We start from the raw sequence: 24,351 nt of genomic DNA, 5'->3' as shown, positions 1-24,351 counted from the left end.
CAGCTTCTAGGAGTCTGCCAGTAAAATGGCAATGATCCCTGTATTTAATAAATGAATTTTCTTGAATCGTTCCTTGCGTATGTAATAAATTCCTGCAGTTCAAAACGCATTTTCCTCCTCAAAACTAATATTCAAAAGCTTGGTTCAGAATAAGTAATTTTTTAAGTACTCAACTATCAGATACAGCTATTTGCTAAACCATTCCGTACAGTTAGCAATTTGGTACAGCTGAAATTCTGAAAACTCTTCACTGTACCAACAATACATGCAGAAAGCAATACTGTATGGTTTACGCGTATCGATTTCGTCACTAACACTTGGTTCCAGTAAGCATTCAATATGTGCATATGTACAGGGTTACCATACATCCACATTTATGTGGACACGTCCCCATTTTGGACTTTAATTTAGCGTCCACATACATTTTTACAATTTCTACTAATGTCTGCATTGTTTAGTTGTGGAAATTAAGATCTTTTGAGTTTTGTTTTGATCTATTATCGTCAACAATTTATAATGTTATTACTTCGGTAACTGAGTTACATCAATTGTTATTTGCTTGCAATTGATCTGTTATTCTAGTAAAACTATGGATGTACAATATTCCTCCACGAATAAAACCTAAAGCATCGATCTTCATTTCTTACAATCGATGTTTCGATATTTTAGCTTATGTTAGAGATAGCTGTGATGTCTTCGTTGTGTGGCTGTGGTAGGGTCGTAACAGTTTACTTTTGTGCAACACACGTCTTTTTAGTGAACTAATATATTCACCCAGCTGTATCTCCTTTAAATTACGTATCTGGTAAGTTGAAACAACACTTTTCTGATTTTCAAAATACAGCCCATGCACGGAAACATTATATTAAGATTTTGTTGTAGCTGAACAATGCGTTTCGATCACTTTTTATTTCTTTCATATGTATTATAGCCATCTGACTACATAAAATTGATGTAATAAGGTTTCATTCGGTGGTCATAAAGGGATTAAACTGGATTTCTGTAGGAAAATGCCAGTCACACTCTTGCGAGAATCGTACTGCCTTATGTAAAATAAAAAATCATGCCTACCTAGCACCTATTACGTTGGGGTTTTCTGCATATAACAGGTGCGGCAAATACACACACTTTATTAAAAGAAAAGTTTACCTTTACCTAACCTCTTATCGAGGTCTGTCCTAAAAGCATGTTGTCAATCACACTAAGGGTGTTCTCATTTAGGGGCTTCAGAATATGGTCTTAAGTATAGTATCTCACATTTTGTTCTTATCTTTAACATTAATAGATCTCAATTAAGATACGAGCAACGTGATTTAACTTCATAGTACATCTTTTCTATTAAAATTTAAGTAGTCACGGTTTTGTTTTTATTATCAATCAAACTAATATGGTCTTTTTAAATACGTTATCTCAGTTTTTTTCTTTTCTTTAACAGTACTAAGCCTCACTAAAGACGGAGGTGGTGATGAGAGTTTGATTATCTTGAATAGATTTTGAGACAGAGCGCTGACCACTGGTGCAACCAATAATGTGTGCAATATTATAAATAATAAATGATATACAGTAGTATTTTTAGTTACTGAAAATCTGTGTTTGGTGAATAGATTATTATCGTACTTCTAATTTTTCATGAGGACGCTGTAGACAATATATTGATGTACTTGTTATGAAGCCATCAGGTTTTGTCACATACATGCTACACACTCTGTGTTTGTGAAAGTGGGATAAACTTCTATATGAAGCAGAACTCAGTGGCATCTACAGTTGTTAGTTTGGAAAATGAAGCATTGTTGGAAAACTTCCAAAAAATATCAGGCGATTAAAGTTCCATTTTTACACCCATTGTTCCTTGAACATTATTTGCGATAACACGTGGACTCTCGCCACAACGCAGACAACACTATCATCAAAATTCATCACGATTTATCTGGAATAGTACAATACTGTAGTCTGTACTAAGTACTGGTAAATAAACTGTTTAACATCAAAATTCATCACGATTTATCTGGAATAGTGCAATATTGTAGTCTGTACTAAGTACCGGTAAATGAACTGTTTAACATTTTGCTCACAGACACTTTCAAATATATCATAACAATAATATGTTATTGGATTAGCTGTGGAAGTGGTTATACCTTCAAATCTTTTTTCTTGCAAAATGCTAATTTTAAAACGTGAAGTACAGCCAACTACATTGTTATTTTAGCACCTGTTTGCGACGCCTATACACATATATTTAGACCCCTACTGCCCTGTGAAATATCCATATGAAGCTATTAACGCAAAAAGAAAAAGATGTTGAGGGCTACCAATGCTTATAGACAAAACTATCTCTCCTGCAGACCAGCAAATTCCAACAGAGGCTGCATGTATGCCACTACTTTTCAGCCTGAAATAGGTGTAGGATCATCACTGAGAGATGAAGAAATACATATTGGTATTGGAATTTACAGACATGGTGAGAACAAAATTTAAATTGACGTTAAAGATTGGAAGACCAACGCCGGCCGTTGTGGCCGAACGATTCTAGGCGCTTCAGTCCGGAACCGCGTTGCTACTACGGTCGCAGGTTCGAATCCTGTCTCGGGCATGGATGTGTGTCATGTCTTTAGGCTAGTTAGGCTTAAGTAGTTCTAAATCTAGGGACCTGATGACCTCAGATGTTAAGCCCCATAGTGCTCAGAGCCATCTGAGCCAAGCTTCCAAAGAACCTTTAGCACATATCGGCTGTTGCCACTGCAATAACCCAAATTAATTGGTAGAGAGATTACTTCTCTTGCTAGCATCTAAATGAACATGATAATGACATAATATTTGTTAGAGATGGAATTCGTAAAGCTTCGCTTATTGCTTGAAGTTTAAAATGGCTGCTGAAACTGAAGTAAAAGATTGAATTGCAGAATATGAAAAACTTCCTATTAGTAGGAAAACAACCAGAGAAAGTGCTATTCACACATTGAAAAGGTGAAATCATTCTGTTTGATTTTGCATATACAAGCTCCTGGGCTTGTGAAGATGTACGCAGAGATCTAGAGCCGGTAATACAAACTAATCACAGAAGATGAATGCAGGAATGTCTTCATGTGTGTGTCTGACCAATACCTGTCAGCTGAGCTGCATGTCGGCGTGCCTGCTTCGACCTGCGTAGCGCTGGACAGCTATACTATGTCGGAAGGAATATTGCCTCGAGCTATACAGACACTGTAAAATACAGACACTGCCCTCCTGTATTTCATGCCAGAGCAACGCAGTCTGACGAGCAAAACAAACTTTCTCCCTGTGCAGGAATCATACATTTGCATGTGAGCACTATCGGACGTAGACACCAGAACATATGGAAGTTTGGCTCGATCCTGCAGGCGTGCCTGGATGGCCGAGGTTGCTAAAGCGACCACTCGCATAAAGTGGGAAATCCGGGTTCGAGTACCGGTCTGGCTCAAATTTTCATATGTTACTAGTAAATCGTGTGACAGATGTACAATCGTATTCGCCATAAGCGGATGCATTTCATAATTTAATACGGCTGTCAGTGTTTAGCAGTGTCGGTTCTTTAGGCATGCATGCATGTCCAAAGAAACATTGCATCGAACTATAGGCTACAGACACTGTAAAATACAGACATTGCCTTCTTGAATTGTGCAGTTGTCATCACTACTGGACGAGATATTTGTCACGGCTCCCACCCTGAAAACGTAACATCCAGGATGTGGATCTATTGTGAAAATTGTAAGGTTTCTCGATTATTTTTGGTATTCAGTGACCGTGATGTGAGCTCTCTTTTTATTCTATGTGACATACTTCATATCTGTACAATGAATATTTTTCAAACAGAAATTTTCAACAGTTGGTACGTTACGTCACGGAGGTTCTGTGCACAAGCAGTGTGATCTTTGGTAGTCATTAGCACTGCTGTTGCGTGTGTAGCAATCAGTGAGAAGTATTTGAAAGAGCAGTCTGAAAATAAGCAACAGAACACAGAGACGCAAAAGCAGAGGATGTTGTATTTGGAGATGTGATTTTGTAAAGATTGATTTTAAAAGTGTGAAGATATCCAGGTAATGTTGTTACTGCTCGCACGTAATTTATGAATAAGTTGAGAAAGAACTTTTTTTAGCATGGTTTTTCATTATTGATGTGAGTCAGTTAGTCCAGACGCGTTTAGGCAAGGTTATCTGCCCACATAGCTTCCACTCAGAGTCATGGTTTCTCCACTACTTTACTATGTCAGCAACGTTCAGACGCGATTAGGCAACGTTACCTCCTCAAATAGTTCCCACTCAGAGTCATGATTTCTCCAATGCTTTACCGTGTCAGCAAAGTCTATTTTTTTAAGAAGTGAATTTTCTGAAGACAGTGGTAATTGTTAAAGAATGAGCATCATAATTCACATTTCAGTTTTTTAATGCTAGTCTTTTTTCAGTTACTCATAAAGTTTAATTTCATCCACCGTCTCCTCACGTGTAGCCACACTGCACTTAGCCGGACACAATTTCTCAAAACATAAATCATGATGTGCTTAGCATAGCTGCTTTTCCTTGTACTGCAACTGACAAGGTTTTATTATCTTTAGCTGATTTGCTGCTACATTGTACACTCCTGGAAATTGAAATAAGAACACCGTGAATTCATTGTCCCAGGAAGGGGAAACTTTATTGACACATTCCTGGGGTCAGATACATCACATGATCACACTGACAGAACCACAGGCACATAGACACAGGCAACAGAGCATGCACAATGTCGGCACTAGTACAGTGTATATCCACCTTTCGCAGCAATGCAGGCTGCTATTCTCCCATGGAGACGATCGTAGAGATGCTGGATGTAGTCCTGTGGAACGGCTTGCCATGCCATTTCCACCTGGCGCCTCAGTTGGACCAGCGTTCGTGCTGGACGTGCAGACCGCGTGAGACGACGCTTCATCCAGTCCCAAACATGCTCAATGGGGGACAGATCCGGAGATCTTGCTGGCCAGGGTAGTTGACTTACACCTTCTAGAGCACGTTGGGTGGCACGGGATACATGCGGACGTGCATTGTCCTGTTGGAACAGCAAGTTCCCTTGCCGGTCTAGGAATGGTAGAACGATGGGTTCGATGACGGTTTGGATGTACCGTGCACTATTCAGTGTCCCCTCGACGATCACCAGTGGTGTACGGCCAGTGTAGGAGATCGCTCCCCACACCATGATGCCGGGTGTTGGCCCTGTGTGCCTCGGTCGTATGCAGTCCTGATTGTGGCGCTCACCTGCGCGGCGCCAAACACGCATACGACCATCATTGGCACCAAGGCAGAAGCGACTCTCATCGCTGAAGACGACACGTCTCCATTCGTCCCTCCATTCACGCCTGTCGCGACACCACTGGAGGCGGGCTGCACGATGTTGGGGCGTGAGCGGAAGACGGCCTAACGGTGTGCGGGACCGTAGCCCAGCTTCATGAAGACGGTTGCGAATGGTCCTCGCCGATACCCCAGGAGCAACAGTGTCCCTAATTTGCTGGGAAGTGGCGGTGCGGTCCCCTACGGCACTGCGTAGGATCCTACGGTCTTGGCGTGCACCCGTGCGTCGCTGCGGTCCGGTCCCAGGTCGACGGGCACGTGCACCTTCCGCCGACCACTGGCGACAACATCGATGTACTGTGGAGACCTCACGCCCCACGTGTTGAGCAATTCGGCGGTACGTCCACCTGGCCTCCCGCATGCCCACTATACGCCCTCGCTCAAAGTCCGTCAACTGCACATACGGTTCACGTCCACGCTGTCGCGGCATGCTACCAGTGTTAAAGACTGCGATGGAGCTCCGTATGCCACGGCAAACTGGCTGACACTGACGGCGGCTGTGCACAAATGCTGCGCAGCTAGCGCCATTCGACGGCCAACACCGCGGTTCCTGGTGTGTCCGCTGTGCCGTGCGTGTGATCATTGCTTGTACAGCCCTCTCGCAGTGTCCGGAGCAAGTATGGTGGGTCTGACACACCGGTGTCAACGTGTTCTTTTTTCCATTTCCAGGAGTGTATTTTAACGTCCACGACATTCGAGTAGTACCGAGTTTTCATTGCCAGAAGGTAAGTCAGCAAACTTCTTGGGGCCACTTTAAAACGACAATGAGGTGAGAAAAGTCACAGCATACCTCATAACAAAGCGTCGGACATTCTTTGGCCTGACATAGTGTAGCATCTCGTCGGCATGGACTAAAAAAGTCGTTGGAAGTCCGCTGCAGACATATTGAGCCATACTACCTCATGGACGTCCATAATTGTGAAACATTCACAGATGCAAGATTTTGTGCATGAACTGAATATGTCCCATGAATGTCGTACTTTTAGCCAAAGCACTAGCTTCGGCCATAGCCCATAAAGGCAAATTTGCCCGCTCTGTCCTAACGGATAAATTCGTCGTACATACCACATTGGTTTCTGCGGTTGTTTCACGCACTGTTACCTGTTTGCTGTACTGACATCTCTACGCAAGCGCTGCTGCCCTGAGTCGTTAAGTGAAGGTCGTCGGGGATTGCGTTGTCCGCGGTGGGAGGTAATGCCTGAAATTTGACATTCTCGGCACACTCTTGACGCTGTGGGTCTCGGAAAACTGAGTCTCCTAACGATTTCCGAAATTGAAAGTTCCCTTGAGTCTAGCTCCAACTAACATTCCGCGTTAAAAGTCTGTTAATTCCCGTCATGCGGCCTTAATCACGTCGCAAACCTTTTCATATGAATCTCCTGAGTAAAAATGACATCTCCGCCAACGCACTGTCCTTTTATGCCTAGTGCTGGCAATACCGCCGCCATCTATATTTTTATATCGCTAGTCCATCACTTTTGTCACTCCATTTTAAAATTATCATCAGTGTCAGTTCAAGTGAAGTTCAGTTCAGAGATCTTACAGTGCAGATTTACGTTCATTTGTTCATCATTTACAGTAGTTTACCCACTTTGCGTACACAGATTTGCAAGATATTTTCAAAGAAGCATTTTACGTAGTTATTCATTCTAAGTTCAGTCTGTAATTTCAAGTAGAATTTTTATTCATTTAGTTCCGTGTGTTGGAATTGCAAGTCACATACTGTGACTTCACACATTGTAGCCGTGTTCATTGACGTTTTTAATTATTTTTGGTAAAAGTTAATTGCAATACAGTTTCAGATGGATTTGGTAGCTGTTTTTAACAGATAGATTTACTTAAGTACACCATTTTCATTTTCAGATTCACGGTACAACACAGATACAAATGAAACTTTTAAGACCTGTTCACATTCACACCCCAGAGGTGTAAACAGAACAGTTACAAAAAGTAATTGTAGCCTAGATGTTATAGATGTATTATGATGATGAAAATCTATCACAGTGGTTGTAAATGGATTATTCAAATGTAGCAGATGCAATTGATGTGTTTTGAAAATTTTACTAAAAACTTCCATACTTTGTTACGAGCTACAAGTCTCATCGTTTTCTAGGGATGTATGGTTATCAGGCATGTTTGAACCTGCGTAGCAGACAGACAAGCAATGTATGTATGGGTCAGTTTCAGTTTGCAAAGTGGACAATTACGCAATTGTCATCACCACTGTATGAGAACGAAGGCATGTTCCCTCTTCTATCCTTACTGCAGGAAGCTTTCTGACTGTCTGTTTCATTTTAAGGGCAATAAAATACTGACGTGTTACTGGGAGACCTAAATATATGTGACATAATTGGCTTAGAAGCTCTCTAAGTGGGCTGTTTCAAAGAAAGTGGTGTGGCTAAGAAGGATTGAAAATTGAGAGTGCTATATCATTCTTTTGGCAGTAAAATACTGAAATGTTATTGGGAGGGCTAAATATGCTTAACACAACTAGTTGAAAAGCTCTGTAATAGAATGTTTCCATGAAAGAGGTGTGGTTTAAGAAGAAGCTGTAAAATATGACTTGGTGAACTGATGTGGCAGTAAAATACTGAATTTTTTTGTGAGAGCTAAATATGTGCATTGGCTTAGAATCTGTCTTACGTTTCCAGAAAAGTAGTGTGGCTTAAGAAGGGACTAAGAAAAGTGATTTGACAATACTGAGCTGCTATTGGGGAAGCTAAATATGTGTTCCGAGTTAGACGCTCACTCATTAGCCTATTTCCAAGAAAAGGGTGTGGCTCTGGAGAGAGGAAGGGTGGGAAGAAGAGGGGAGGGTGATTCGATTGGGAGGAATGTGAGAGGGGAGGGGGAGTAGAGAGGGATGGTGGGGTGGAGGAGGAGGTTGCTGGGAGAGGGGAGAGAGCTGAAGAGCAAGAGGAGCAGGTAGGAGAGGTGAAGGAGAGTTCATAGTCGTATTTTATACAATGAGTACTGTGCTCGCCTACTTTCATCCTGTCTTAAACTGTAGTTAAGTGAAATTTAGTTTGTATAAACATCTTCAGAAAGCGCCAAGGTAAGTGTTGTATAAGAACTGCCATTAGCAAATCAATCATTAATAGTTTAAGTACCAAGTTCAAAACTTACATAACAGAAAGTGTTTTATAAACTTACACATATTAGTAGTAAAATGTTAATTTGTGTTCAGAAGGCCTGTAAGAAATTAGATCAACACAGCATAACATACCTGCTGGTTTCTTTGAGTCACAGACATTGATAAAGGAGGCTTTTATTTGTCACAATCAAAATCTTTTTATCGATTTTTTTTGTAATTTCCATTAACCTAATGAATACGATAAATGTCTTGACTTCAATTCTTTAAGTCATATTTCTCAGGCGCCAGAAATGCACCTCTCATTAGTAATTTACCTGAAAAGATCACTGTCTGTTTCCTCAAACACATATTGCATAGCTTATTGCAGATACTAATCAAGTTAAAGCAGTTATGTAGAACTGAACACGATCCTATTCAACAGAGATTGTTTAACTAACTATTCCACAAGAATGTGATGTGTGTACTCCTGCGACCAACTCATTCGTTTAGAAGAAACATACAGTGATATGAAGACAAGTCGTCACTGCAGTGATATCAGGTTATACAGACAGTGTTCAGGATAAACAGGAATGCGCTGCTCTACGTGTCAGTAGTGGTTTATCTTGTAGTGAAGTCGAAATAGATACTCCATGCGAGTTGGTATGGGTGAAGGTTACACTTAACAGCCGAACTATGTTAATAATTGGCTCCTTCTACCAACCCCCAGACTCCGATGATATAGTTGCTGAACAGTTCAGAGAAAATTTGAGTCTCGTAACAAATAAATACCCCACTCATACGGTTATAGTTGGTGGGGACTTCAACCTTCCCTCAATATGTTGGCAAAAATACTTGTTCAAAACCGGTGGTAGGCAGAAAACATCTTCCGAGATTGTCCTAAATGCTTTTTCCGAAAATTATTTCGAGCAGTTAGTCCACGAATCCACGCGAATTGTAAATGGTTGCGAAAACACACTTGACTTCTTAGCCACAAACAATCCAGAGCTAATAGAGAGCATCATGACTGATACAGGGATTAGTGATCACAAGGTCGTTGTAGCTAGGCTCAATACCGTCTCTTCCAAATCCACCAGAAACAAACGCAAAATAATTTTATTTAAAAAAGCGGATAAAGTGTCACTAGAAGCTTTCTTAAGAGAGAATCTCCATTCCTTCCGAACTGACTATGCAAATGTAGACGAGATGTGGCTCAAATTCAAAGATATAGTAGCAAGAGCAATTGAGAGATTCATACCACATAAATTGGTAAGAGATGGAACTGATCTCCCATGGTACGCAAAACAGGTCCGAACGCTGTTGCAGAGGCAACGGAAAAAGCATGCGAAGTTCAGAAGAACGCGAAATCCCGAAGATTGGCTAAAATTTACAGATGCGCGAAATTTGGCTCGGACTTCAATGCGAGATGCCTTTAATAGGTTCCACAACGAAACATTGTCTCGAAATTTGGTAGAAAATCCGAAGAAATTCTGGTCGTATGTAAAGTACACAAGCGGCAAGACGCAGTCAATACCTTCGCTGCGCAGTGCCGATGGTACTGTTACCGACGATTGTGCCGCTAAAGCGGAGTTATTGAACGCAGTTTTCCGAAATTCCTTCACCAGGGAAGACGAATGGAATATTCCAGAATTTGAAACACGAACAGCTGCTAACATGAGTTTCTTAGAAGTAGATACCTTAGGGGTTGCGAAGCAACTCAAATCGCTTGATACGGGCAAGTCTTCAGGTCCAGATTGTATACCGATTAGGTTCCTTTCAGATTACGCTGATACAATAGCTCCCTACTTAGCAATCATATACAACCGCTCGCTCACAGATACATCTGTACCTACAGATTGGAAAATTGCGCAGGTCGCACCAGTGTTTAAGAAGGGTAGTAGGAGTAATCCATCGGACTACAGACCTATATCATTGACGTCGGTTTGCAGTAGGGTTTTGGAGCATATACTGTATTCAAACATTAGGAATCACCTCGAGGGGAACGATATATTGATACGTAATCAGCATGATTTCAGGAAACATCGTTCTTGTGCAACGCAGCTAGCTTTTTATTCGCACGAAGTAATGGCCGCTATCGACAGGGGATCTCAAGTTGATTCCGTATTTCTAGATTTCCGGAAAGCTTTTGACACCGTTCCTCACAAGCGACTTCTAATCAAGCTGCGGGCCTATGGGGTATCGTCTCAGTTGTGCGACTGGTTTCGTGATTTCCTGTCAGGAAGGTCGCAGTTCGTAGTAATAGACGGCAAATCATCGAGTAAAATTGAAGTGATATCAGGTGTTCCCCAGGGAAGCGTCCTGGGACCTCTGCTGTTCCTAATCTATATAAATGACTTGGGTGACAATCTGAGCAGTTCTCTTACGTTGTTCGCAGATTATGCTGTAATTTACCATCTAGTAAGGTCATCCGAAGACCAGTATCAGTTGCAAAGCGATTTAGAAAAGATTGCTGTATGGTGTGGCAGGTGGCAGTTGACGCTAAATAACGATAAGTGTGAGGTGATCCACATGAGTTCCAAAAGAAATCCGATGGAATTCGATTACTCGATAAATAGTACAATTCTCAAGGCTGTCAGTTCAACTAAATACCTGGGTGTAAAAATAACGAACAACTTCAGTTGGAAAGACCACATAGATAATATTGCGGGGAAGGCGAGCCAAAGGTTGCGTTTGATTGGCAGGACACTTAGAAGATGCAACAAGTCCACTAAAGAGACAGCTTATACTACAGTCGTTCGTCCTCTGTTAGAATATTGCTGCGCGGTGTAGGATGCTTACCAGGGGGGATTGACCGAGGACATCGAAAGGGTGCAAAAAAGAGCAGCTCGTTTTGTATTATCACGTAATAGGGGAGAGAGTGTGGCAGATACGATACGCGAGTTGGGATGGAAGTCATTAAAGCAAAGACGTTTTTCGTCGCGGTGAGATCTATTTACGAAATTTCAGTCACCAACTTTCTCTTCCGAATGCAAAAATATTTTGTTGAGCCCAACCTACATAGGTAGGAATGATCATCAAAATAAAATAAGAGAACTCAGAGCTCGAACAGAAAGGTTTAGGTGTCCGTTTTTCCCGCGCGCTGTTCGGGAGTGGAATGGTAGGGAGATAGTATGATTGTGGTTCGATGAACCCTCTGCCAAACACTTAAATGTGAATTGCAGAGTAATCATGTAGATGTAGATGTAGATGTAGACAGTAGAGACGAAATGAGGCATAGGTGTGTGTTAGTTTTGCAGGTCAAATTTTGTGGTTTGGACTGGGTACAAAACTAATGAACCGCTCAAAAACGCGGCTGGCGACATGTGCAAGTCTGGCTCAGGATCTCAGTCGTGCTCGGTTAGCCTAATGGTAAGGTGACCGCTCGATTTAAGCAGGATATTCGAGTCCAGGTTAAAAGTCACCTGAGCCAATCCTGCATTAGGCTTCACAATGCTGGTGACCTGGTACTCACTCCCCAAAACTTCCTGCAACTGCTGGCCTACACCTCTACCATGAGAACTACCTAACAGCAGAACCTTCTTCTTTCTCTTAGACTTTGCAACTGTCCTAGCCACCGTAACTGCTGAGGTCTGCTGCATACTTCCTACATCTACAGCTACTAGAGATTCCTCTCCACTAGACTCTGACAGTTGGTCAAATCTATTACAAACACCAATAGTAAAACTATCTGAAAATCTCCTTCTCCTAGCAGATCTCTTGCCAACAGCCAGCTCCCATTCCCCAACCCCCTTCTCCCTCCTCATCCTATCTAGCTCCTCCTGTGCGTTTTTCAACTGCACCTGAAGGGCACAGATCTTACGCTCCTGCTCCTCTATCAACTTACTCTTGCTACATAACCTGCAGTTCCAGGAGAGGATCTCACCAGAATGCCCACAGGCTTCCCCACTGCATTCCCCCCAGTGAAAATACTTCGAACAAGTCTCACACCGCAATCCACTACTCACGAACCTACGGCAAAGCCCACACTTCTCACTCATGGTAAAATTTTACAATTATTGAAACAAGAAAACAACTTTATCTAAGTTCCGCAACTACAACAAGAAGATGTTAAAAACTGACTACAATTATCAGAAACTTGCTCTACAAGGGAAGTAACTGCTATTATTGACTGTATTAATCAACAACAAATGAGAATATAACAAAATACTAACACAGAAAGAAAATCAAACGTCTAATGACAGTAACGAAACTGAAAGCAGTTCGCAAAAATTTCTTCTGAAGTTATTTCACCGGAAAACACCAAGAACACCAGTTGAAGACTACTAAAGTTCCTAAATAAACTACTATACACAAACAATTAATTAGTACTTAGCTTTCGATGCGCCGCTACAGCTGCAACTGGTCAGCGCGGAATGTAAACACGGGTAAGAGGTTAAGTTGCTCGATACGAAACACTCACAAATATCAGGCCACAACACAAGAAATGCAGAGGTGAATGAAGAATAAGTCACTTATATAGTAAATATTATCACAAAAACAGTTAAAATATATATCAGAAACATAAAAATAGATGAAAACTTAGAGAGCGATCTCACACGCAGTAACGCGCTTGTCTGGTGAAACGTCGCTGTGATGCCTCGTGTAAGGAGGAGAAATGACTACCATCACGTTTCCGACTTTGATAAAGGTCGGATTGTAGCCTATCGCGATTGCGGTTTATCGTATCGCGACATTGCTCCTCGCGTTGGTCGAGATCCAATGGCTGTTAGCAGATTATTGAATCGGTGGGTTCAGGAGGGTAATACGGAACGCTGTGCTGGATCCCAACGGCCTCGTATCACTAGCAGTCGAGATGACAGGCATCTTATCCGCATGGCTGTAACGGATCGTGCAGCCACGTCTCGATCCCTGAGTCAACAGATGGGGACGTTTGCAAGACAACAACCATCTGCACGAACAGTTCGACGACGTTTGCAGCAGCAGGGACTATCAGCTCGGAGACCATGGCTACGATTACACTTGGCGCTGCGTCACAGACAGGAGCGCCTACGATGGTGTACTCAACGACGAACCTGGGTGCACGAATGGCGAAACGTCATGGCTGTTTACAGCATCATGATGGTCGCATCCGTGTTTGGCGTCAGCGTGGTGAACGCACATTGGAAGCGTGTGTTCGTCATCGCCATACTGGCGTATTACCTGGCGTGATGATATGGGGTGCCATTGCTTACACGTCTCGGTCACCTCTTGTTCGCATTGACGGCACTTTGAACAGTGGACGTTGCATTTCAGATGTGTTACGACCCTGGCTCTACCCTTCATTCGATCCCTGGGAAAACCTACATTTCAGTAGGATAATGCACGACCGCGTGTTGCAGGTCCTGTACGGGCCTTTCTGGATACCGAAAATGTTCGACTGCTGCCCTGGCCAGCACATTATCCAGATCTCTCACCAGTGGAAAACGTCTGGTCAATGGTGGCCGAGCAACTGGTTCGTCACAATACTTCGGTCACTACTCTTGGTGAACTGTGGTATCGTGTTGAAGCTGCATGGGCATCTGTACCTGTACAGGCTATCCTAGCTGTGTTTGACTCAATGCCCAGGCGTATCAAGGCTGTTATTACGGCCAGAGGTGGTTGTTCTGGGTACTGATTTCTCAGGATCTATGCACCCAAATTGCGTGAAAATGTAATAACATGTCAGTTCTAGTATAATATATTTGTCCAATGGATACCCGTTTATCATCTTCATTTCTTCTTGGTGTAGCAATTTTAATGGGCAATAGTGTAGTTTCTGACGCTTTCACTCGGTCGGATGTCAAAAGTATAACCATCGCATTAGAATTTGGATTACGATATTGCAGTGCCTGTGTTGCTCAGAAGTGCGATGCAGTGTTCCTCCACCGTCATCGAGGAAGAGGCCTTCGAAAAAAAATTTCTCTCCTGTACGGGAATATACGTAACGGATATAAGAGTACAGTTTGGTGACTCGTGGCTGGCAACATGTGCAAGTTTGGGTCAAGATCTCAGCGGTGCTCGGTTAGCCTAATGGTAAGGCGACCACTCGAATTAAACGGGATATTCGAGTCCAGGTTCGGCACAAATTCTCGTTGTCGTCGTTCCATTATATAGTTGATCGTTGTACACAATCGTAACTGCGAATGCATTTCAGTATTGGGAATGTCGCTAACAATGCATTAGTTGCAGTAATGCATATTTAATGATCCTATAAAAAGTGCCTAAATCATTGCTTGGCTTCATCTGTAAATGAGAAAAACTACAACTGTCAGCGCTACTTGGAGTAGTGTGCATGACGGAAACTCTACCTTATTTCACCCGGCGTAGTGTCTTCGGTGTTGGTTTCTGAACTGAAAACGACAAAAATAAGGACCTGTGGGGTCTATTTAACGGTGACGAGATACACTGCGTGAGTGACGTATGAGAGCAAGTGACGTGAGAAGAATCTGCTGCTGGGATTGCCCGCCTTCACTTCCCCCACGCAGCCTTGACCGTGACGAAGCGGTGCCCGTGTTCGCCACGTCACGCGAGACGTATTCCGCCCGTCACTCATTGAAACAGGATGCAGGTCTCTTAATTTGCTACTTTTAGTGGACGTCTCCTTTTAGGGCACTAGTCTTTCGACTAGTTTTACGCAGTACCGCTCTCTCGTATCCTATGCAGACTCTCCATCTTTGAAAACATACCTACCTAACATCCTCAATAGTCTGTAGGTTCTTATTCTTTTTTTAGGAATACCGTTTGTCCTCTGTTACAGTTTTTCATATTTTCGCATGCATCGGGTACATTTTTGAAATCAGTTAATTACTCAGTGTCACATGCAGGTCTCATTATGAAGGAGAATCTCCACCGATGTGGGTCAATAGAAAGTATATATTAAAAAAGTGAAGGAAGTAAGTGAATTACGAAAGAGTCCAAATCGAAAATATCGTAAATTTTACACCGTAACTGTACGTTAGTCTTGTTACCGTTAATACTATAAACAGCGTCATTAGGGGTACAAAAATTTAGAACACCGAAAGGTTTGTAACACCATACCTCCCATGACTAAGTCGGCAGACGATGGTTGAAGTGATAGCTATAGCAAGCAAACATCTGCTAATACCAGTATTGCTGGCTCCTGTTTTCACCAGAACCGAGGCAGAATCTTCCGACACGTCGGTTAGGGGCCTGAAGATGGCGTAGTAAATCGCCGAAACTGGTAGCCAAATAAAATAAATTTGGAAACCAGACGGCTGAAAGGTGCTTGATTTGACATCCTGTATCGAACAGCCGAGTCACGCAACCGTCTCGGAAAAGAAATGGATATGAAGAGTAATCCAAATTCTTGAACAAATGCATTGGCTACATTGTTTTGAGATTTTTTGAGATTATTCTTTAACGTTGTCTGTGTTCGAATAAATTTCGCTACGTTCAACTCAGCAGCTCAAAAGCACACACGACGAATTAGAATGGAAAGAAGTTTTATGCATATTACACTGCAAATTGTGATATCTATGCAATTGTTATTATATTGTGTGTAGACTGTCGCATGATGGTTAATGAACTCATTGGTGTTTATATTACGCTGATTCTACTGCGTAAACACAGTGGTGTGTAAAATGAAAAATCTATTAAAATATGTAACAATGAGATTATCAACAAGATACACTGGTTCTAAATTATGCGTGACATAAATGGATGGAACAATGACAGCTTTTTAACAACATAGTGACACTGCGAAATTGATATTGACCGCCACAGACGAATATACTTATCATTATGAAATAATTTTGTGATTAAATGAAGAACAGAGAGGGTGCACAAAGCAAATATGTAATACCGTGCCGTACGTTTCAATTTAATTTGTTTTATTATTCTACATGATACGATAATATATTCTGTTTAGCTTCGTTTCGTTATTTTCCAGAGTAGTGTGGACGTCCATCAGTAGGTCAATAGCTTTCCAGTAGTGAGGCGTATAGACCAGGATATCATCCAACATACGTCCCGACTTTATTCATTCGAGAGCATCTACTAAGAAAAAGAAAACGAAAATTTTATCACAAGAAAGAACCAAAACTACGTCACAGATCTCTCTGCAACTGCTCTAAATTACAACTTTTGTATTAATATGAATATGTATGATTGTAGCAACGGTGCACAATACCTGAAGACAAATACGACAATTTTGTCGAAGAAGTAATAAAGGTCAATTCTAACTTCAGTAGCATGATACTTAGCAGTTTGCAGCCTAATGTACAGTATATCAGTAATGTTGCAAGCTTGTCATATTCCTCTTACTTGAAGGCAATGGAGACTTGAGGAAGACACTATTCTGGAAACATTAACTGTGACACTCTTAGGGTGCTGCTACAATAATAACAGAGGAGAAGTGCATCTATTCCGTTGTAAACAGGTCTTCGTCGTAAACAACTGAAGTGCTACAAAGTATTCCTGTTTACAGACGCAAAACTAAACACCGAAAATCTAACAGAAAATCCACTTATTTCACAGTTATATTAAATGTAGTCCATTTAGGTGAGTACAATAACATTTAGAACGGGAGACTAGTTACGTGCACAGTGTAAGAAAACCAGGTTTATGAAGAGAACTGCCACTTGCGACGCATCCAATGGGAAAAGTCTGTTGTTGAACGCAGATAACGCGGTAGATTGAAGAAGAAGTGACTACTAAAGAACGTATTACTTTCTTTTGAATTAACAGGTTGAATTAACAGGTTTTTCTTAGTCCTTTGATTTGGGGCAGATGATGACCTTCACACCAGAGTATAGAACCCAGTTCCGAAAGTAGCCAAGGTATCTTGTATTACAGTTTTCTAAATCACAATTCAACTGAAACAGTGTTCTTTTATTATTAGCAGCAAATACAGTTAACTATTAAATGGAATGCTTAATACGATTGAAGAAGCCTCTGGTGAGTGTGTGGATATTTACATTGCACTTTCTTTTTATGTCTTGCTTTCACAGACGAAACAGTCCGCCCCGATAGCTGACTGGCCAGCGTGACGGATTGCCGACCTACGAGCCCGGGTTGTATTCCCGGCTGGGTAGGGGATTTTCTCCGCCCGGGACTAGGTGTTGTGCTGCACCAAGACGGCCAGACTTGCCCCGCAAGGAGCCTCCCGGCCAATGACGCCAAACGCTCATTTCCATTACCGACGAAACAGTTGCTTTGCTTTATCTTCACTACTCTACAAAAATATTCCAGAAGCTAATATGAAGTTGTACTGTTTGCCTACTTTGTTTCTTCGTTTATTGTCCTCTGTGTCGACATACTGGCTGAAAAAAATAAGGGGTGGACGTGCAGTACTGTCTACTGTAAATTATGTAGCCGACAGATGCACAGCTGCGATTCACAGTCATTTACTTTCACTTTTCACAAACTCCCAATGTTACACAGTTGTATATGGCCAGTGTACTATTGTTCTAACTTCCCATAAGCCTCATTAATAGTTATCAGACGAAAATCCACATACTGCTACAATAGTTTACTGTTGAACATCTACGAGCAGTAAAAGCCTAGTCAAAAAGTTCACAGTTCTTGAAAATAGAAAGGTAGGTGTGGAGCAGACACTGTCACTGTTTTTACACACGGCTTAATTGTGTAACACTTATTAAATTGTTAAGTTGATCCATTGTTGTCGTTCTAACCAACACAGATTACTCGTCTGAAACTCAGCAATGGACTGACTGCCTCGTGACCAAAAACTGGGCCCATATATATGCTCACAATAATAAGTACTGAACTTAAACATTGTTTGCAGTTAAATTTACAGAAATTAAAATTAAAACTTAACTCTTTCAATTAACTGAATACATCGAAAAATTTCGTCTTTTTTACAGTTTCTTCTGCTACAAGAGTTTGGGCGAATAATTTTTTTAAATCGTGAAATTAACGTATGTAGTTACTGTTAACAAAACTATTAATTACTTTGGAATTAATTAAGGGCTGGATTTCCGAATGGAGCCAAATATATACTTTAAGATTCGTCTTCCAAATGTTTATATGTCAACAATAGAATTTAAGTTACGAAACAATTACAGATTTCGCCCTATAACAAAAGATACTAACTAGGCATAGTCAAAATAAATTAGAAAATCAATTACATTCATAAAACTAATCACAAACTAGGTCCGGTGTTATATTCTTTAAAACCGAGGGCCAACCTATCTTTTTTTTCTTTTTTTTTTAGAAAATGCAGATTATATTCACATATGTTAATGGTAATTGGCTAAAAGTAAAAAATAAATTAATTCTAAGGAGGCAGATGGCAAAACAAGAGGAGAAGTAAAATTATCCCGGCTTGCTTCGCTACCAAGTGACAGTGTGTTATATAACTCAGCTCCCTGATCTTCAAGCAACACGATGATAGATTATTTTAAATTTATGACATTTATGTTTGTTGACTTCTTTTTAACTAGTTAATCTAGGTAGTTTTCACAGAGTTTCATTTAGTATGGTATCATTAACATTCATTTCCTGAACCAGAAGGTTTATATTATGTGTTATAAATTGAATAATTTGAGCTCTGTGAGATTAATACCTAATTCTTTTATTGCGGTCTACCTGCAGTCCTGATCACCAGTCATCAAGACTGAACCTGATATGAACTGAGTTTGTGCTCTTGATTATTATTATTCTGTCATCAGCAAACGCTAATGCTTTTGAACATTCCGTTAAAGTCATTAGAAGGTCATTGTTGTGTGCTAGAACCAGGAATGGGCCCAGTGCGGTTCGACATTTTATGTTTTCTTCTGTGAACTTAGCTTTATTTTTGTGGTTCGGCTTGTAATTATCATGATATGTTTTCAGTTATAAAAGTAGGACCCCATTGGTATAATAGGCATTTCATTAATGCCATAACATCTTAGCTTCGCAAATACGTGTCATTGATCCATAGCATAGTTTTTATTGTAAATGTCGAATGTAACGGGATGAAAAGGAAATATTCTATTGCGTGTGTGTGTTGTACCCCTTTTTCCTCTTCTATCGACCAATAATAGAACACTTGTATCTTGAGATATCAGGGCATTGACGAGTGTCGCAACTCAGGATGAAATAAGGAGAACAGGAGTTTATTTGTCAAGATGGATACCTAACCATACTGGCTGCAATACCTTATTCACTAGCTATAACATCGACTTGGTCGCCGTTGCCCGTGGGCAATACTTCCCATATTGCAACCTCTCTCCCGACAGCACTCCGAGGACGTTTTCTTTGCGTTTTGTTAACATTTACATTACTCCAATGACACCGACGTAAATAAATTATGACAGTCACTGAGAACTACACATTAAACGTAAAGGAGAGAATTTGTCGAGAATGGAAGTATGTCCTGGATGTACATTGTATTATAAGTGGGACGCATGTCAAGGTTCGTGTGACAACTTTAGATTTTTCTATTTCATATAGACTGTGTGTTTATGTCCGGTGTAGATGAAAATATAGCCTTTTGAAACAGTCCAATAATTTAAAATAATCCTTTACTTCAGCCGAAAGAGATTCAGAAGTCTGCGGCAGTGCTATATTTCTCAGAAAATTATTATTCCAGAAGTTCTGAGAGTTGTTTTTAAAAGAATCGCCTGATATCAAATTTCGTACATAAAATAAATTCAGGTAAGGGTAATGTAGAATTACTCTCTTTTACTAAACGTCTGCCGTTTGCGTACGGTGCCTACAATACATGTTACGTGTCACCAACACATACAATCCCATTTATACTCTTTTTAATAAACAGGTTTCTCGGTTTTGTTGCCTATGAACATATGGGAAATTAAGAATACACGCATTTCCATACATTTCTACTGACTGATATCTCATGAGAGTATCATTTTATCGTGCCGAATTTGGTACTTACGAGATATAACTACTAACGCTGGTTTCACGGACTGCTGAAGTCAGGTGGGCGAAAGGGGCTGGAGCTGTTTATACGCAAATCATCGAGTAACTGGCAACTAGTCTCTCTGATCTAAGAGGTGATCTCATCCATTCCTCGGAAATCGAGGTGCACGTGAACTCTTCTGCATGTTGGTAGGAATTATATTTTCAGATGACGTCATATGCAAGTAAAAGCGGATAGTAAGCGAATACCCGTGTAACGGTAATGAAATGGCCAATATTAGCGTGATCTTTTTAAATATTGCTTGTATCAGTTGTTGAAAATTTGATTATGAAATCTTCAGCTGTCATTATATCATATCAAGTAGCAAGTCAATGCCATCAGTAGCTTCCTTGGAAAATTAGATACCAAAACGCATCCCACAAACGATAAACTTGTCTGTCATACAAACTTACAATTTAAATAACTTTCTTTGAAATACGACATATTTGTTAACGGATATCATATTCTCCTTACACGTTGAAACATTGAATGCTAAGACTCTATTTTCGTGTCTTGATTTAACAAAGAAATGTTGCTCTGCTCGTTTTATGAGTTCAGTATAAATAACTGCCACTATCTCATCTGAGTTGATAGAACGGTAGTGAAAGTATCTCGTAAAAGGTCCTTTGCAAAGATTTACATCTGAAAATTAATATCCAAAGAGATTCGTTCTGCGAAATTACGGAATTTTCATATCACAGAGGATAGCCAATAGTTGGGAGACCCGAAGTTTCCACGGACACGTACGTTCACAGTTCTCGAAGGACGTAGAAGATAGCGCTTTGACAAATCATATTTGCAGTCTTCTTACAAAATCAAGGCATTGTTTTTAGGGGAGTTTTCAGGTATTGTGTTAGTTTCTTGTGTTGAGTATGAACGACTGGATGCAACTCGCGTAAGATGTCGAATGATATGCGAGGTTCTGAAGATATCTTCATATCCGGCTATAGTGATTTAAGTTTTATTGCTGCCATAATGTGACTCCGTATGTTGCAAGAGCATCTCTAGAAAAATGCAACGAACAGAGCTAAGTTAACTTGGCACCGTAGTTATGAACAGTTGAGGTAATACGATAAAAACCGTCCAACGTCTATTGGCTCCTTGTACTTATTTAGTACTACGTCCGACGTTAATGGCCTCAGATGCGTAACGTTTTTCGCTACATGTGTCAGTTGATGGATTTATACAACGCAAATTTGATTAAGACGATTTTGCATTTTCAAGTGTGGTACCGTTAGCAATACGTACGGATTGTGAAGAGCAGTTCAATGTGTTTTACGTTTCTCTACTTTCTACGTGAAAAGTTATTTGAAGTACGAAGAATAGATATTTTCAGTACGTTAACTGGGATCTGTAGAACATCGAAGATTATGTAAGATGTGTAGCTATTAGTCACATATGTCACTTTTTTCCATCTGACCAAATACTGAACTGAGAAATACTGTGTTGCTACTATCTGTATTTATTACGTGTGGAGAACTGTCGCCTTCTGTGAAGCATTGTAGCGTCTAAATGGTTCAAATGGCTCTGAGCACTATGGGACTTAACATCTGTGGTCATCAGTCCCCTAGAATTCAGAACTACTTAAACCTAACTAACCTAAGGACATCACAAACATCCATGCCCGAGGCAGGATTCGAACCTGCGACCGTAGTGGTCACGCGGTTCCAGACTGAAGCGCCTAGAACCGCACGGCCACAACGGTCGGCTGTAGCGTCTAATTTTATGCATATGAGCTATACGTAGTACACACTATTGTTATACGCATCTGTTTGCTAGATAAGTCACTTAAGCAGCTTATATAGTTACTTGAATTGAAATCTTTTGGGCCTTAGAGCACTTTACTCTGTAAAGCGTAAAACAGAAAACGATCATTCGATCAATTTGGCCGGCCTAGGTGGACGAGCGGTTCTAGGCGCTTCAGTCTGGAACCGCGCGACCGCTACTGTCGCAGGTTCGGATCCTGCCTCGGGCACGGATGTGTGTGATGTCCTTAGGTTAGCTAGGTTTAAGTAGTTCTAAGTTCTAGGGGGCTGATGACCTAAGAAGTTAAGTCCCATAGTGCTCAGAGCCATTTCAACCATTTTTTGATCAATTTGCTGGAGTCCTCTCCCGGACGAAGAAACTACCGCTAAAAGTCAAATATGATTCTTTTGTTTTCTTTTATGATTCATATTGAGCTTTGCAGAAAGATGTACCCTAATGCCAAAGAAATTTCCTTCAAACTCACATTCGCTGGAGAAGCCTAAGCACTTACACGTTTTTTATATATTTTGTACTACCTGAACATATACAGAATCCGAAATGCATTACGTGAACTAAAAAAAAATGTACTTTTAAAAACGAAGTGTGTTATCGTTTTCTCTTTTTGTGGAAATGATGATCACTTGAAGAATTGAGCTATGCAGGGTGTTTCAAAAATACATGTGCAAACTCTGGAGACACGCAGCATCCGCCGAACCAAGCAAAAAAATATATTGAACATGGACTCTAAAATGGATTGCCTAAGAGCTATGAGCACTTGTTCTCTTTGACACTGTGAAACACATCTCTTCTGCTGCAAGCTCTTTCCTTTCCATATTTTGGGAGGAGTTAGCTAGTATGCATCAAAACGAGAAAATAAACCCAGGAAATTTGGACTATAAAGGACTAAGAGCTATGAGAACTTTTTCACTGGAAGAGATGTGTTTCACTGCAGCGAAGATAAAAAGTACTCATAGCTCTTAAGATATGCATTTTAGAGGCAATGTTTACTGGACTTTTTTTCTTGTTTTGGTCCACACCGCCTAAGTACACACTCAGTATCAACAGGCTGACCAAATAGATGACTGGCAACGGGTGTAGACCTCTGGGCCTGTCTCCACTCGACTACAAAATTTTTACTTCGGCTCCAGAAGATCTTATTGACTGTCAAGAAGTGTCGTAACTAGCTCACAGTTATTAGCATTTTTTCTTCCTTTCCAGACCAGCGGCAAACCGATATTAGTTTAGGAAAGTTCAATAAGTCGTAGACTACTACCATTGACAGGATTATTTGCGAATATGTACCTCAAGAATCATATACGTCATTTTTCCAGTTACTAAGGTGCCGAAACAATCCACAACAGATGCGATCACATTCTCATAGCAAAGTTTGATAGATTGTCAGTAGAAACATTTCATTTGTGCAGAACTGTGCATCTAATCACACTGTATATGCCCCTTAAACCTGGACTTGACAAGTGGCAGTATATATTTGTGAACTGACCTGCGAGAAGGCCGGCGGCTGCTGCCTGTTGCATCGCGATGTCCTGGAGACGTGTGGCGCGGCTGCATCAGCGGCTCTTATAGGCAACACTACTGCCAAGGTCGCCACCAGCGTTCGCCGCCAGGTGACCCGTCCAGAGGCGCTCCCGCGTGTAGGCGACACCGCAGATTTCCTGCGCTTTTTGCTGTCGGTGAGCGCAGAATGACTCTGCTACCATTACTGTTAATCCTTTACAAGTGAAAATGGCAGTGGGAAAGTTCTGCGGTACAGTTCCATTTATTTTAGTTTCACGAAACGACTCTCACTACTACACTCAACGTGTCTCTTCATCCTTACGAACTACTCACGTCTACATCTGTAATCCTTGACAACCATCAGCTTCTGTCGCATTTCTATCAGCACATCCCACCATCTCTGCATCTCCAAACACGCTACGTCATTTCTCTTCACTGACCGTGATTCCATCCCTGAAATCTACATTTCCTTCCAAGCCAAATATATAACATTTTCAGCGTATTCCAAATGATAGCTCTGAGCCACTCTTTCCTTACCTGGTACCGACTCATATCCTAACACACACACATCCAACCTGTCACAGACACTACCTGACCAGAAGTATCCTGACATCTACTAGTAGACAGTATTATTTGGCGTGTCGAGTCTATGTCTTTATAATGAGGTGACAAAAGTCATGGGATACCTCCTAATATCATGTCGGACTTCCTTTTGCCCGGCGTAGCGCAAGCAACTCGATGTAGTATAGACTCAATGAGTCGTTGGCAGAAATATTGAGCCATGCTGCCTCCACAGCCGTCCATAATGGCGAAAATGT

At 41.1% G+C, this 24,351-nt stretch overlaps 1 protein-coding gene across 1 annotated transcript in view; it reads right to left on the bottom strand.

The window, feature by feature from the left end:
- The window catches only part of LOC124548900, a 49,915-nt gene extending 26,322 nt beyond the window's left edge, over positions 1–23,593 (bottom strand). Inside the window, exon 1 of the mRNA XM_047125202.1 lies at positions 23,520–23,593. Coding sequence (XP_046981158.1) covers positions 23,520–23,553 — 34 coding nt within the window. The 5' untranslated portion in view covers positions 23,554–23,593. The remainder of the gene's footprint in view (positions 1–23,519) is intronic.
- Between the last annotated feature and the right edge of the window lie 758 nt (positions 23,594–24,351).

This window comes from Schistocerca americana, chromosome 1, assembly GCF_021461395.2.
Source record: "Schistocerca americana isolate TAMUIC-IGC-003095 chromosome 1, iqSchAmer2.1, whole genome shotgun sequence".
NCBI lineage: Eukaryota > Metazoa > Arthropoda > Insecta > Orthoptera > Acrididae > Schistocerca > Schistocerca americana.
Note: the sequence above shows the minus strand (reverse complement) of the source record. Positions and strands in the feature narration are given on the sequence as shown.